The sequence below is a fragment of the Lontra canadensis genome, unplaced genomic scaffold (genome assembly GCF_010015895.1).
Source record: "Lontra canadensis isolate GAN:19392208 unplaced genomic scaffold, GSC_riverotter_1.0 scaffold30, whole genome shotgun sequence".
Taxonomy (NCBI): domain Eukaryota; kingdom Metazoa; phylum Chordata; class Mammalia; order Carnivora; family Mustelidae; genus Lontra; species Lontra canadensis.
This window is the reverse complement of record NW_022631024.1, coordinates 17,376,146-17,389,701: the sequence shown is the minus strand read 5'-3', so window position 1 is coordinate 17,389,701 and position 13,556 is coordinate 17,376,146. Positions and strand designations below refer to the sequence as shown.

General features: G+C 50.3%; 1 protein-coding gene across 1 annotated transcript in view; it reads left to right on the top strand.

The window, feature by feature from the left end:
• DDX31 (DEAD-box helicase 31) overlaps positions 1–13,556 on the top strand; it is a 67,763-nt gene that overhangs the window by 34,016 nt on the left and 20,191 nt on the right. The window contains exons 16-18 of the mRNA XM_032866143.1: positions 806–945; positions 6,087–6,168; positions 12,259–12,370. Coding sequence (XP_032722034.1) covers positions 806–945; positions 6,087–6,168; positions 12,259–12,370 — 334 coding nt within the window. The remainder of the gene's footprint in view (positions 1–805; positions 946–6,086; positions 6,169–12,258; positions 12,371–13,556) is intronic.

Sequence of the window (13,556 nt, the reverse complement as noted above, 5' to 3'; positions counted from 1 at the left end):
CAGGCGCCCGCCCCTCCCCCATACAGTGTAGTCCTTTCGGGCCTCGGGTCTTTGAGTCATGTAGCAGCAAGAACAAAAAAGGAACGGTGGTTAGATGGTCAATTGCTTTTCATGGTGACAAAGTTAACGCCCTAGAGAATCGGAAATAATGTGTTCTGCCGAGTTGGAGTCTGCCTTGTCCCTCAAGTCAGGAATGCCGTCCTTAGGAGCGGGAGCAAGTCCCTGTGGGAGGGGAACCGGCCTCTCAGCTGCCCCACAGCTCCATGCCTTTGGGGTTGGGTGGAAGTGCAGTGAGGTGGCGCGGACCAGCTCCCGGCGGCCCGGCCACAAGGTGAACTCTGATCCAAGCAGCCGACCCCTTCCTCCTGACCCCGTCCAGTCCTCTGTGGCCTCTGCCCACTGCTGTGTCTGCCATGGAAGCAGGCCAAGGTCACACGGCCGTCCTGCAGAAGGGTGCCCCGCCTGCCTCGGACTTCACCTTGCACGGTCACCGCGGTGAAAAGATGCAGATAGGAAAGTGAAGAGACCTGTGGAGAAGTAAAATTACAAAGGAGATACTGGGACAGGAAGGCGGCTCGCTCGTCGGAAACTTGGCCGCTGTTCACGTTTGCACGTCAGAGCCTCGTTATTTCCAGTGAAGTCGGGGGTTTCAGGGTTGAGTGACTTCTCCTTGGGATTGCGTGAGGGTAACCATAGCACCGGGGTTTAATTCTTGGGATACCTGGAGGCAGGTGAGGGGTATTGCACTTCCAATTAATGGCAATCCCTTGATCTGTGAATGCTTCATTTTTGTTACCCTTTTTAGTACAACGCGCCGTCGTCACCTGCTGAATACATCCACCGGATCGGGAGAACCGCCCGGATTGGCTGCCGTGGGAGCAGCCTGCTCATTTTGGCTCCTTCGGAGGCAGAATATGTCAACTCGTTGGCTTCTCACAAAATCAAGTGAGTCAGAAACCTGAACGGGGTTTCGGCTGATCTCACCTAATTAACTTTCTGTCGCCTTTACAGTGGATGGGCCTTGTAAGCTGACGGAGAGCCATTAACCCTTGTGATCCCTAAATGAGTCCCAGAATAGCCAGTGGCAAACACCAAAACCCTTCATCCCGTCAGCACATGACAATTTCCATTGTGTTGCCAGACTAAGTCACGAGCGATCTGTTGCGCTTGGTTTTTCTGTAAGAGAGAGGTCTGTGTTTCATTCCCCTTTCTGTCAGGAACGTGTGCACGGCCCTCACAGCCAGTCGCTTGAAGACCTTCCTTATTCACAGTTTTTATTTTTACGCTCAACATTTTGTACGTTTAAAGGGGATTGGTCTTTGAAAAAAGTAGTATTTTTGACTCATCACACAGCACCCCCTCCCCCAGGAAAATAAACGCAGGGAGGAAGCATTTTCGGGACAGCCCAGACGCGCGCACCCCTTCACAGCCCGGGCTGTGCGGCCTCCGTCTCGTGCGCAGCCGCCACACTGAGCGAGGCCCTGCTCCTGCCCTGGCCTGCCAGCTCGACGACCGCGGGGAGGGCAGTCGGGGCCTCCAGCAGACCCTGACCTCGCCCAGGAAGGACAAGCGAAACAGAGTTGGAGAAGAGTGTCTCAGCCTGGCTGGGAGCGAGCAAGTCACCTGCGTCACAGAAATGAGCGTTTCATCGTGTTTTCTGTACAACCTCCGACGGCTGAAGTAAGAAGCCCTGAGAATGGGCTGCCGAAGGCGTGCGGTTTTCACGCCGTCGACTTACAAGCGTTTCTTCTGCTCACACGTAGCACAGTGATGTGGAAAGTGTTTCTGGAGGCACAGAAGAGTCCTGTGTGTGTGCCCAGGAGGGTGGGACACGATTCCTGCCGTGCCCGGGTGCCCGGACGCCTGCCCGCCTGCTGCTGGGAACCGCCATGACGCTGGCACCCGAGGACCTTGCCTGGTGGCGCTTCGCCTGGCCCAGCCCGGTGTTTCAGGAGAAGCACCGAGTAAACGATGAGGTCTTCTCTCTCTCAAGTACAGGGCTGGCAGAATCCCGGCATTCTGCACCTGGACTGAGATTTCCAGACAGGTGGCATGGAACCTGGTCTGGGGACCAAGCGCAGGCCACCCGCACGGAGAGCTGCCTGTGACCGTCCCCACCAATCTGCCGTAGTCCCCACCTGCAGAGCTGTCCCTTTCCCTGTCTCTCTCAGCACCTGCAGAGAAAGTCGTCCTCCCTCCCTCCTTGCACCCGGGGCCGACTCCACAGCACTCCGCTGTCTCGGGGTTGCTCGTGGGAACATCTGTGGGCTGGGGCTTCCTCAGAAAATATGCCTGCGCACACCCTTCAGTGGTAGGGAGGCAGGACCCCACTTCTGATGAACCTGGTGGCGATTTTGAGTGGGTCCAACTAATCCCGGCTTGGGTTTTCCTGTCCTTTATTATCTTAAAACAATTTCACTTTGAAAGAGTGGTTTCTGTTGCTTTTGGGAAGACTGCAGATTCTATCTCCCTTGCAAGAGGAATGCTGACCGTCAGTTCAATCCCTTTTCACCAAGAGCTTCCTCTCCAGCTGGTTTCCCAGGCCTTTGGGCGGGGGGCTGGCCGTCCTTTTTGTGCGTGCTTTCAGGCCCGAGGACAGCCCTCCACTGGGCAGCTGGACCCCGGAAACACCGAGGAGTGGAATGAAAACCCACGGACGTAGCCCCTTCTCCCATTTTCCCTTACCGTGTCCTCACAGGCTGGGAACCTGTCACGGCACTGCGACTGTCTTCCTCGGACACGGGAACTTGTCGACCTCCAGAAAGTGTTTTCAGAGCCGGGTGTCGGCATCCGCGGGCGAATTTGTCGTCACTGCTCCTCGGCGGTCTTTTACCCTCAGCTGTCCTCCCCCACCTTCTGTTCCAGACCTACGGGTTTGTGTTCTCCACTCCTTCCTGTCCTCAGCTCCTGGGTGTTCTCCTGGGCTCATTCCCTGGGACCTGATAAGCTCAGAAAAGTGGGTGCCCGCGTCATGAAGTCAGGCGATAATTGCCCAGGCCCACAGCACGCGCCTGGGTGCCTCTGCCTGTCTGCTCTCAAGCTGCCTTTAATAAACGCGTGCAGGCTGATGGCTCGGAAAGGCTCAAACGCAAACCTAAATTCGAAAGGGGAAAATAATAGCACTAGCCTGGATATTAGTGAGCCACGTGTATTTTAAAGCTACAAGAAGTACACTCGTTCTCTGTGACCGTCTCTGGAAAAAACTGTGCCAGCGGTATTCTGGGGGATCCAGCACAGCCATGTGCCCATTCCGGAGAAGCGCCGTGATCCAGGGGGTCTGAGTGTTTGGGCTTGCAGGGGAAGCTCAGAAAGATCAAGACAGAAGTACCCAGAGGAAGAGAGTCGGGTCTCTTGTGGAGAGACCATCCATTCCCGCGGGAAAGAGTCCTTTTCATTTCTGCTCTGAAAATGCCCCCACTGAACTTTGTGCCCCTCATCTACTGACTGCTCTGTGGGCCTGATGTAATCAACACCACCCCCTCCCCCGAAATACTAGTCGGAGTTACGCTGTAGCCTTGGCTCCTGCTTCTTGATTTCTGAGGAAGGGCTGGATGTTGGGTATCTTGACTTAACACAAAAAAATTACACATAAGACCTGATTACAAAGTGTGCCATGGAAGGAATCAGACTTGAGCATCTTTGGAATACAAAAGGTACACTGCTGAATAGTAAAAAGGAAAAAAAAAAGAAAAATGGAGAAGAAAGGGGTGTGTGTGTGTGTGTGTGTGTGTGTGTGTGTGTGTGTTTTGCCTCAGAACCTGGGAGCCAGGCAGCAGGATGCTGGGACGGCTGATGAATTAGAGTGGAGATTCAGGAAGGCAGGCTGAGGCTCACGGCAGCAAGGGCCATCACAGCAAGTCGCCGCCTGCCTTCGTACACCGCGCACTGTGGAACTCGCCCTGACAGTGTAATTTAGCAGCTGGGGCAAGAGACAGGCGCCCTGGGCCGTTGCCACCTCTGTCTAGATGCCCAGGACTTTGTTTCTGCATCCTTCTGACTTCGTGGTGTTTGCCAACTTCTTCCCTGTTTTCCGCTTCTCCTTTAAACGTGTTTCTAATGAAAGTCGTCATTGGTTTATTAAAATGTAAATGCTTCATCAAAACGTGTATTTCTTAGATCAGGCATGAGACAGTTCCCTGAATTTATTTTTCTGTCTCTTTTCGTGGTAAGGCAGGGTAGATCAGATCTGTTGATAGAACCATAAACAAGCAGAGTAGATTGGCTTTGTTCCTCAGAAGCAGCGATTTCTTAGAATAGGAGGGAGGCCCTTTTAAACTGTAAATCACTCCAGTCCGTTGTCCGCTCCCGCTCACTCACGGTGCCTGGGCGCCCCGCGCTGTCATTGGACACACACAGCAGGGCCGGGCCCTGGCCACAGTGTCAGCGCCACCTCCTTTCAGAACGCGCGGCCTCGGTGGTGTGTGTAGTTCTTTGTATCCCCGACTCTGAATGACCTTACTCTTTGTTTCCTTCTCCCTGCTTCCAGAGCTCACCCCCAAGTCCTTAGTTCCTTTTACTTTTCCTTTTTTTCCCCTCAAGAAAAGAAGTGACGAATAGAGGCAGGTCCGCTAGGTAAAGAGAAAGAGAGGCCTGGCCTTGTTTTCACCTTCAGATTTCCAGGCATGAACAAGAAGCAAGCTCGGCAGCCACAGCTTTGCTCTCTCACATGAAAAACAGATTTTCCATGAAATCATGAGCCCTTTCCCCCAAACTGCTACCCTCACCTTCCTGCTCTGCCTTCTCCGGTTGACTCCTCCTGCTGTAAAAAGATTTCACTATCCCTAGGCCTGCGAGCTGGCAGCGAGCTGGCAGCGGAGAGAATGTGGAGGGGCGGGGGCCGGGGGTGTTCGGGGGAGCGGTGACACATTTCAGGTAAATCGCTGTCAGAGACGTGACATTTTCATTCATAGCTTTGTCAGAATAACCTTTGGGGGAAAGGCGGGGGTTGTCTTCTCCCACGTGAGAAGTTGCCATTCATGTATTAGTTTGCTGTTATATTAAAAAAAAAAAAGAAAAGAAACAACATACAAGAAAATCATTTATCTTTTTATGATCTGTTTTTTTGCCCAGAACTCCTCCTTCCCTTTTTTTTTTCTTTCCCCTCCCTGAGAAGTATGTTTTCAGCAGCTCCTGCTTCTTCCTCAGGCCCTAATACCTGAATCTGCACGCACCGCCCGAGCCTCAGTGCCGTGGAGGACGCGGAGGCTTCCCCATCCCCCCACGAGGCAGGGTGGGCCTCCTCGCCTGGCTCAGGGTGGCTTCTGCTCACAGCAGAAGCCCAAACTGTGATCTCAGCTGTTTGTCCACAGCTCTGGGTCCATCAGAGGTCATTTGTCCCCCACCCCTAATAATTAAGAGGTGAGAAGGTAGATGCCCTTCTGGGTGGAGGAGAAGAGAGCTCTGGTGCTGGGGTCACTGCTCAGCCTTCCCTGAGGAGCTGACCCCAGCGGTTAAGGACCTTTGGCCACCTAGACCCACCCCTGGCTTTTTTTAAAGTTTAAAACTAAAGAGACTATCAGAAATGTTTTTTTTAATTTCTTCTTCTGCCCAAGTCAAGGTAGTCTAGAAATAAGCAGGCCTCCGTGTTGAGATGTATTAAGAAATAGTGACGTGGGGCGCCTGGGGGCCTCAGTGGCTTAAACCTCTGCCTTTGGCTCTGGTCATGATCTCAGGGTCCTGGGATCGAGCCCCGCATCAGACTCTCTGCTCAGCAGGAAGCCTGCTTCCCCCTCCCTCTCTGCCTGCTTCTCTACCTACTTGTGATCTCTCTCTGTCAAATAAATAAATAAAATCTTAAAAAAAAAAAAATAATGGCATGATCCCTACAGAGGAGAGTTTAAATGTAGGCTGTTTGCAAGTCAGCAGAGAAGATGGAGAGTGTTGGAAGTATGACCCTATCTGTCCCTGGCGTGTCACAGAGGTCCCTTCATTCCAAACTCCTTCTGAAGGCTTAGGAAACTATTTCCTGTAAACGTGTAGCTTCTGCTTCATATCCAATTAGCTGGAGAACAGGCCATTTTTATGCATCAAGATTCCAGATGTTGGAAGAACAGAAAGTTTACCTTGATGTGCTCTTCCCTTCACAGCATTTCTGAGATGAAGATGGAAGAGATTTTGTCTGTTCTGACAAGGGATGACTGTTTCAAACGGGGCCGGTGCGGAAGCCAGGTGAGTTTCTTACTTATTGTACTTGTGAACAGACGTCACTCGTTTCTTGATTTGGGGTGATGGAGACTGTGCGTGAGATAGTTCGTTCCTCTGTCAAGCAGGCATCGAAGGGACCATGAACGTTAAGGGAGGCCAAACCTTGATTGTGGTTTTCTCTCTTTGCCTCCGGATGTGTTTGCTGGTCTCATCCGGTTAATGGGCTGCCGTCCATTCCGGAAGTCCGCCGGGCCGCAGCAGGCTTCCACACTTAGTTCATCCATTTTTTAGTGTGGCTGCCACACTCGGAAGAGGAGTAACGTTGAGATCTAGGGAGAAAAATCTGTGTTATCCAGGCAGTTCCACGGAGAGACCCGGGGCATCCTTCCTGCTGCTTCTCTGGCTGCCGTTCCCCACCCCACCGCACCCATGCCCAGGACGTCACAGACACGTGTGTCTAATGTTGCCGAATGCAGTTTTGTCTGTGAAATATTAATTATTTGAATATTTTTCATTTGTTTTTTAAGCCTAAGGATAGACTGGAAAATTAGAGCCAAGTAGATGAGGGGTAAGAGTTTCTTTGGTGTGTCAGGAGGTGTCTTTATTTGGATCGATCTTCTCCCTGAGGCTGGGACCCGGTTTGACAGGCCCTGACTTCAGTCCTCTTGTTCCAGAGAGAACCTGAGGAAATGTATCCTAGTAAAGGCAGAGGGACACAGTCCCAGCACGTGTCTTGGGTCCTGCCGCACTCTTCACACACTCGGTCCCATTGACTCCTGCCGGCAACCCCGGCAGGCGGGTGCTCTTGTCCCACGTCCTAGGTGAGTGGACAGGGCCTGGAGCGAGGGGTGAGGGGACGTCCGCAGGGGCAGCCTGACTTCAGAGCACGTGGTCGGCCCGCTGTGGCAGCATGCTTCCCTTACCATTCCCGAGACCGAGGCAGCACAGCTAGATGGCTGTTCAGTCGGGTGACGTTAGCCATCGTCGTCATTGGGGTGAGACTTGGTCAGCGAGCACCACCGCAGCAGAGAACCCTGCAAGCGAGAGAAGCAGTTAAGCAAGACCCCGTCGATCAACAGTTGCTTTAAGCGGTATTTCATCAGGAAACATCCCACAGTAATCGTTTGTTGTCAGGGGAGCGGACCAGTCAGAAAACAGACTCTCATTGGTCCTGGCACACTTCTTCTGCAGCTGCTTCTAGGTTGGGTTTTCTCATGTTCCCCTGGACACTTCATTACAGGCGCGGGACAGCATGGGGGAGGCAGGGAACCGTTCCTGCAGCCGGCGTAGCGGAGAGGTTAAGGGCACGGCCTCGGGGTCAGATTCCTAATCCCCATTCCCAGCTCCGTGGCTCTGGGCAAGGACTAGCGCCTCCTAAGTATTAGTGTCTTCGTACGTCATGTTCCTATTCTCGTGAGGAGATCGGAGGATTGAGTGAGAAAGAACCTAAAAACCCTAACACAGTTCTGAAGGGTGTCCGTCATCATCGTTGTCAGTCGGTGGCAGATGCGGGATTCAGAGTTCAGACTCAGTGACACGAAGCCCGGGGCTTTCTGCTGTGTCGCCTGCAACATTAGCATCTCTCTGCTCCCCAGAAATAAGAGCAACCGTAAAGCCACAGAAGGAGACGGTGAAGGCGTCTCATCTTTACTTACACTTCCCGGGACCGGCTCTGGTGTTGGTGTTTGTCCCCGAACCGGGCACGCACCAGTTCTGTCCAGGGAGCTGATCATCAAGTGCTTCTGTGGATGGGGCGCACGTGCCCCCCCCAGGGGCAGGGCAGCCGCAGCGCCCTCTGCTCTTCCAGGAGCGAGCCACGGCCGTTCCTCCACCTGCGCCCTCCCGTGGCCTCGTGCGCTGACGCCTCCCCACCCCCCACTCCCAACCCTATAAGTCCCTTCCTGGGCATGAGGCCAGCCTTGAAGCCATGCTGGGGCCCCAAGGCAGGCAGACTTGGGTTTGAGTCCCTGCCTCACAGCTGGTGGTTCTGCAGCCTGGGACAGGTTGTCATCTCTGCAGCCTCAGTGTTCCTGTCAGTAAGCTGAGAACACAGGTGCCCATCTTGAAGGTTGACCTAAAATTCAGCAGGAAACACTCCATGCACTTCTGGGCCATGTCGGTTTGTCCCAGCCCCAAGCTCCTGCCTTGATGGAGGGGGACAAATTGCATATTTTTATATTTTTAAGGTGTGGTGGACTTCATTTTTAAAAAGAAAAAAACACTTAGAGCACCTGGGTGGCTCAGTCAGGGAAGCATCTGCCTTCAGCTCAGGTCATGATCTCAGGGTCCCAGAACTGAGTCCCACATCAGGCTCCTTGCTCAGCCGGGAATCTGCTTCTCCCTCTGCCTTACCGCCCCCCCCGCCCCGCCCCTGCAACTTCTGTGTGCTTGCTTGCTCTCTCTCTCTCTCAAATAAATAAAATCTTTTGAAAAAAGAAAAAGGGCCCAGCAAAGTTGGGTTTCACTGACACCAAAATAACTGGTTAGCTTAGAATACTAGGTCCCATGTGTCCCACTGATGCAAACCTGGCTTGTTTAACCACAGTTAACTTGAATTCAGAAGCCAAAGAGAAACTAAATGAAATTGACTGTATTCCTAATTATCACATAGATCTACAGCCTGGAAGAGGGGTTTACATGTGTGATCCATGTGAATAGTAAGATGAATAAAGTGGATGCGAGGTACAACTTGTAGTTCCATTTCTTATAAGAAATACAGTATGTTTTAATTGCTGTTCGCAGTCTGGGCAGTTGTGTCTAGCACCTGAACCGGCATCAGACAGATAAATGTGAGCTCAGTAAACAGGCCTTTTACACACATAGCCAGATACCTTATAATAAGGCCCTCTTCTCCTCGCTCGGTTGAAGTCCATTGTAAGTGTCCCTTTGGCACATACATTTTTGGGCTTCTGTGAACAGAAGGAGAGTGAGTGAAGCATCTTTAAAATGTATATTTCATATTTAGGTGTATGAAATATATATGGCTACGTCTGGGTGTGCGAATGCTCACCCACCTACAAAGAGAATAAATTTGATCTTTCAACTTTACTGGGAAGCACACGGAAGGTTCTAGGGAAGCGGGAGGGTGAAACTCCACTTGGCATCAGGTGATTAAAACAAAACCATTCCGTTTAGTTTTAAAAATACCTTAGAATTTAGCAATATCAAGATGTGCTTACCAAAAACAGAAGAAAAAAAGCCACGCTCCCCCCACCACTGCTACCACCCACAACTTTATACAACAGGGGAAAAAAAAAAACAAAAAAACGCAACCCGAGTATCTTCAGCTCCTCTGTTGCCTCTTGATAGGTGTGAAATTTTCATCTTCAAAGTATGCACACAATCCAGACATGTTTTTTCTATGAGTTTTTTTTTGTTCTATGAAACATGCCTGTAAACGGATCTTAACAAAAAAACTGGGCCGTGGAAGATATTAAAATGAGATCAGCAGCCCCTTCCGTCACTCCCTTTGATCGTCTCTTCTCTCTGGGATCAGTAGGGCTTTACGGACGAAGGAATCCTGAGTGTGGACCGTTGGAACCGTGTTTTCCTAAGCCAGCCCTGGTCCACTAGTTGCCAGTTAGCACCATTAACCAGCACTGGGTCTGTGCGTCTTTGAGGGGTGGGCGCGCCAATCCCACAGGGCACTCGGGTGCCCTCCGGGCTTTGACCCACTCTCATTACGGCAGTGTTTTCCCTGTCTGGGACCGAGCTGGTGCTGCGTGCCTGGCTCTGCCCCTGTCTTCAGTTTAAGTTTAGACTGTCCTCCCCGGAAGACAACTGAGAAACACCTCATTCTCAAGAGGGGTAATTTTAAAATAAAGTATTTCTGGAAGTGGGGGTAGAGAGAGAAAGACATGCTTTTTCCTGAGTATATTATGTTTTCTGCATTAACTTTTCCTCATATTTCCCTAAAACTGACCTCCACATTTCAAATGCGTGAACCTAGTATTATCGCCTTTTTTCTACCTATTTCACTTGTACACACACATTATATATGTGTGTGTATGTAATTTTTTTTTTTTTTTTTTGGTTGGGAAGAAAAGATGCCTCATTTTGAAACCTAAAGGGGGAATAAGAAAAGCCCTTTGTAATATATTGCCATATTATCACTAAATCCCCTGACAGTTGTGACACAGAAGCAAGTCACCTGTCACTTAAGCTTGAGGTCTCTTTAATTTTCTCCTGGAATTCGCACCAGGCTGTCTTTAATTTGAGGCCTTTATTGGAATTCTGAAACCTCTCTGCCTCCCTGGCTCTCAGATCTATTCTGAGAGCTGTTACAGAATGTATACAATAACCAACAGAGGGATTCGAGCGGGCTGGAGCTCTGTTTATCTAACACTCTAGAGGGATTTTTGTGCTCATTCGGTCCTGGCTGCCCGGCTTTCAATATCGCTTTGACAACCATTCTGCCCTTCTCATTAATTTTAAACAGTTAAAACACAGGAAAAAGAGGAAAAAGTTTTCATTATTAAAGTGCTTTACTTTTTAATAACAGAGGATTCTGTCCGCCAGGGGAAAGGGCATCCTCGCTAATTTCACATTCATATTAAAAAAAAACACACACAAGGAAGGTGACAGTTGCATTGCTGAGGTGGCTTAACGAAAGGAGGGCAGCAAAAAAGAAAAAAAAAAGTTTGCATTTCACATCAGTTAAGAGGGTAAAAAAAAAAAAAATCCTTGTTAATGACAATAGCAAATGTCCACTTTCATAACACCGCCCCTGAGTGACTTTTCTCTTGACATTTGAGTGGATAAAACCCTTAGGGGACCATGTACTGTGAAATCAGCTAGACTGTCATCAACCAAACAGGTAGTAGGAGTGATTTGACGAAGCTAAAAACATTTTCAGGTTGTTAAAGTCTCTATTAATATAGAGAGGGATGTGGACCCAAAGAATGAGGCTTTTTCTTCTCTCCCCTTTGTTCTTCCTCTGGCAGCTTTTAAAAGGGAAAGAGACTCTGAGCCTAGGTCAGGCTCCAGACACAGGTGTGGAAACCCTGTCTTCTGCGGGGTTAAGGGAAGCGGGGACTGGGGCTCACACTGTCTCCTGGTGACCCACGTGGGCAGTGGGTGTTGGTACAGGAGAGACTGGGTAGCATCTCTGAGAGCATCGATGTCTGGGGGAGGCGTATTAGCCAAGTTTAGTTTGGAGAATCTGGGTTCTTTGGATCTCAGATTCACGTTCAGTAGAAAGCACCCGTGTTTTCAGACATAGGAAACGGGTACCTAGCTGGCTCAGTTGGAAGAGCGTGTGACCCTTGATCTCAGGGTTGCGAGTTCAGGCCCCACATTGGGCTTCGAGCTTACTTTAGGGGGAAAAAAAGGGATCTAGGAAACAACACTCAGTTTTAGGGGGATATAAGGAAAGGAAATCTTTTCTCTGGGATTTTTGAAGAATGAAAAGGATATGAGTTTTTATTAACGTTTTCCGTCTGTAGAACCTGAGTGCGTTCAGATGTCACGTTTGCTACGGAGATAGTGTGGTCTTCTCTGAATGTGGTGGGAAGGAGCCTCCCCGCCCCCACTCCGTGACAGGACCCTGGTGCCCAGCACAGTGGTTCCGGGCTAAAAGAGTGGATCTGAAACACTACAAGTCTGTGCCTCCCCAGAAATGAGGGAGCATGCTCTGAAATTCAAGGACAGGCTCAGTGTCAGGCAGGCCCCTGTGGGGCCCTCTTAAAGAGAAGGTCCCATTGTTCCTCTGAGGAGCTTGAGGGAAGGGGAAGATTTAAGGCCTCGGTAGGACACACAAGTCATGTGAAACCTGCCTGTGTTCAGTGATGTTTTAAATGCCCAGATTGGACTTGGAAAATTCCAGAGTGTCTCCAGTGGGCATTCATTTTGAGCAAGAGGCCAGGAGGACGAGTAAGTAAGTAAACAAGTAAATAAATAGACCCGATCTTCTCCCTCACAAAGCCATCTTCATCTCTGCTTGACTTTAACATCCTTATAGCTCCCGTTTTTCCTCTAGTAATATTGAAAGGATTACCCTTGTTGGCCCCTCAGTGGTTACCGGGTGATTTTACTGTTATTAAATCTATTATAAAGTGCTTCATTATTCCTGACTCTGACTCTGTCTCTTGTTTAATCCTTCCACCACCCTCCCAGAAATCCCGTGCTGCCGGCCCCCAGGAAATCCGAGAGCGAGCCACAGTCCTGCAGACGGTATTTGAAGATTACGTGCACTCCAGTGAGAGGAGGGTCTCCTGGGCAAAGAAAGGTCAGTGGATTTCGTAGGTGCTCGTGGACGGACAGCCCCCAGGACACCGTCCCACCTCCACCCACAGACCCCCGACAGGCTAAGAGGCCAACTGGGGGGTCTCTGCTCTCCAACAAAAGCCTTCGGCCTCCTTTGTTCCACAGGGTCTAGAAGCAGGCACAGAAGGCTTTAAAGCGATATTAAATGCTAATTTCATCCTTCCCCATGTTTCACACAAATGAGGCTTTATCTTGGCTTACATAGGACGAGAACTTTGACCCAGTGACTTGGATCTCAGGGATCCATTTTTGTGTTTTTTTGAAAACTGGATAGATGAGACGTGACATGTCAGCAGAGACGGTTGTAGGCATGGAAATTGGAGATGAAGGTAAGGACCAGAAACATCAGACCTGAGCAGTCTTGGTTTGGTTTGGTCATACAAAGGAGGATGAGAGAGAACAGTACCGAGGGAAGGCCTAGACCTTGAACCCAATTCCTAGGGAATTTCCAGGAGAGCTAGGTGTTCATTTACTATTCAGGCCCTCTTATTGGATAACGTGGCTCCTGGGATCACTAGGCATTAGTGGGGACTCAGCAGTTCACGAAGGAAGGGGCTAAGAACAGCAGGATGTTTCTTATGGCGGTGTGCCGCATGTCATGGCTGGTGAGTGTGTCGCATGTGCCAGTGAGATGCAGTCCGTGCTGGGGCCCCTTGCTTCTTTCTGCTGGTTACCTGCTACTTTGAGAAGAATGTCAGGCTGGCTTACCGGTATGTGGACGCCACAGCATCAGCTTTTCCTTTTAGAAATTGAAAATTAAAAAAAAAAAACAAAACCGTTCATTTAACAAATAGTTATTGAATTAGTCACCATTCTGGGTGCTCAGGATACATCAGGAATCAAAACAGAAACCCTGACCTCTCTAACACTCTAGTGGGGGGGCAGACAGTGAGCATAGTGTAAATAAATAAATAAGTCTTTTCAAAGGTGTCAAGAACTGTAGGAAACACAGCAGGCGAGGGAGGTGGGGAGTGAATGGTCAGAGTGCATTTTACACAGAGGGTCAGGGTGAGCCCTGCTCTGAAGGCAGCTCGAGCAGATTGAGGGTCACGTACTACTAACAGAAGGGATGCCGACAGAAGGGCGTGCTAGGCCCAGAGGAGTTCGGGGGCAGGGAGGGAGGCCAGTGTGGCCAGAGGAGGGGAGGG